Source organism: Octopus bimaculoides, chromosome 25, assembly GCF_001194135.2.
Source record: "Octopus bimaculoides isolate UCB-OBI-ISO-001 chromosome 25, ASM119413v2, whole genome shotgun sequence".
Classification (NCBI taxonomy): domain Eukaryota; kingdom Metazoa; phylum Mollusca; class Cephalopoda; order Octopoda; family Octopodidae; genus Octopus; species Octopus bimaculoides.
The window spans coordinates 24,679,118-24,680,011 of NC_069005.1; the positions used below are offsets into that span (position 1 = coordinate 24,679,118).

The window sequence follows — 894 nt, forward strand, 5'->3', positions numbered from 1 at the left end:
GTGAGATGTCGCTAAATGAAGATATTAATATAAATATACTCACAATGATACCTAGTGATATATACAGAAAGAGTCCTCCTGTGGCGGCAAATATCCACGTGCCAGTGGCTGTTTGTCCTCCAATCAGTATGCCAACGACCAGACCCAAAACACACGGCAGGGCAGCCAGAAAATTATACAGGAGAGCCTTCCTTATGCGAAGACCAGAACTCACCAAAATGGCGATATCAGCTGAAATATGGAAACAAAGATATATATGATATATATATATATATATATATATAAATTATAATTGAGAGTATCTAAGATACCACTATGCTGGAGATGGCACCCAAAGCCTGACCCCAAAACCACATCACGTATTTATACAGCATAAGGTGAAAAGACAAATAGACAAATAAACTAGCAAATTACTGGATAATCCCAGACCCTGGGTTTCTGGCTCGGTATAAAAATATACTTTGCCTCTTCAGTGAGATAAACCAAGGTATAAATACAAATATATATATAAATACAACATAAGAATACTTAGATATACGCACGTATACATACATATATATGTACTTATATACACGACCAGTTCGAATGCCCGTCTAAACACCACGTGCTATATGGTCAAAATACCACCGTAGTGAATATAATGAAGAAAGTTTGGCTGCCATCTCTAACATGGTGGTATCTTGTAATTTTAATAATAATTATTACCTATAAGAGTGTTTTCGTGGTAATGGCGATTTGACGTCTATATTTAGCATATTAGGAGTCCACTTTGGTGGTCATTCCTCTTAATTTTGTATGTAATATAATTTTTAATCTTCGGATTTTTTAAATACGCTAAGCCACTGGTTTTAATTGATTAATATCAATTTCTACCCTCATTATTTAAGTTTATAT

General features: G+C 34.5%; 1 protein-coding gene across 1 annotated transcript in view; it reads right to left on the minus strand.

Moving 5' to 3' along the window:
• Window positions 1-894, minus strand: part of LOC106881017 (zinc transporter ZIP10) — a 14,420-nt gene that overhangs the window by 1,529 nt on the left and 11,997 nt on the right. Inside the window, exon 5 of the mRNA XM_014931203.2 lies at window positions 44-231. Coding sequence (XP_014786689.2) covers window positions 44-231 — 188 coding nt within the window. The remainder of the gene's footprint in view (window positions 1-43; window positions 232-894) is intronic.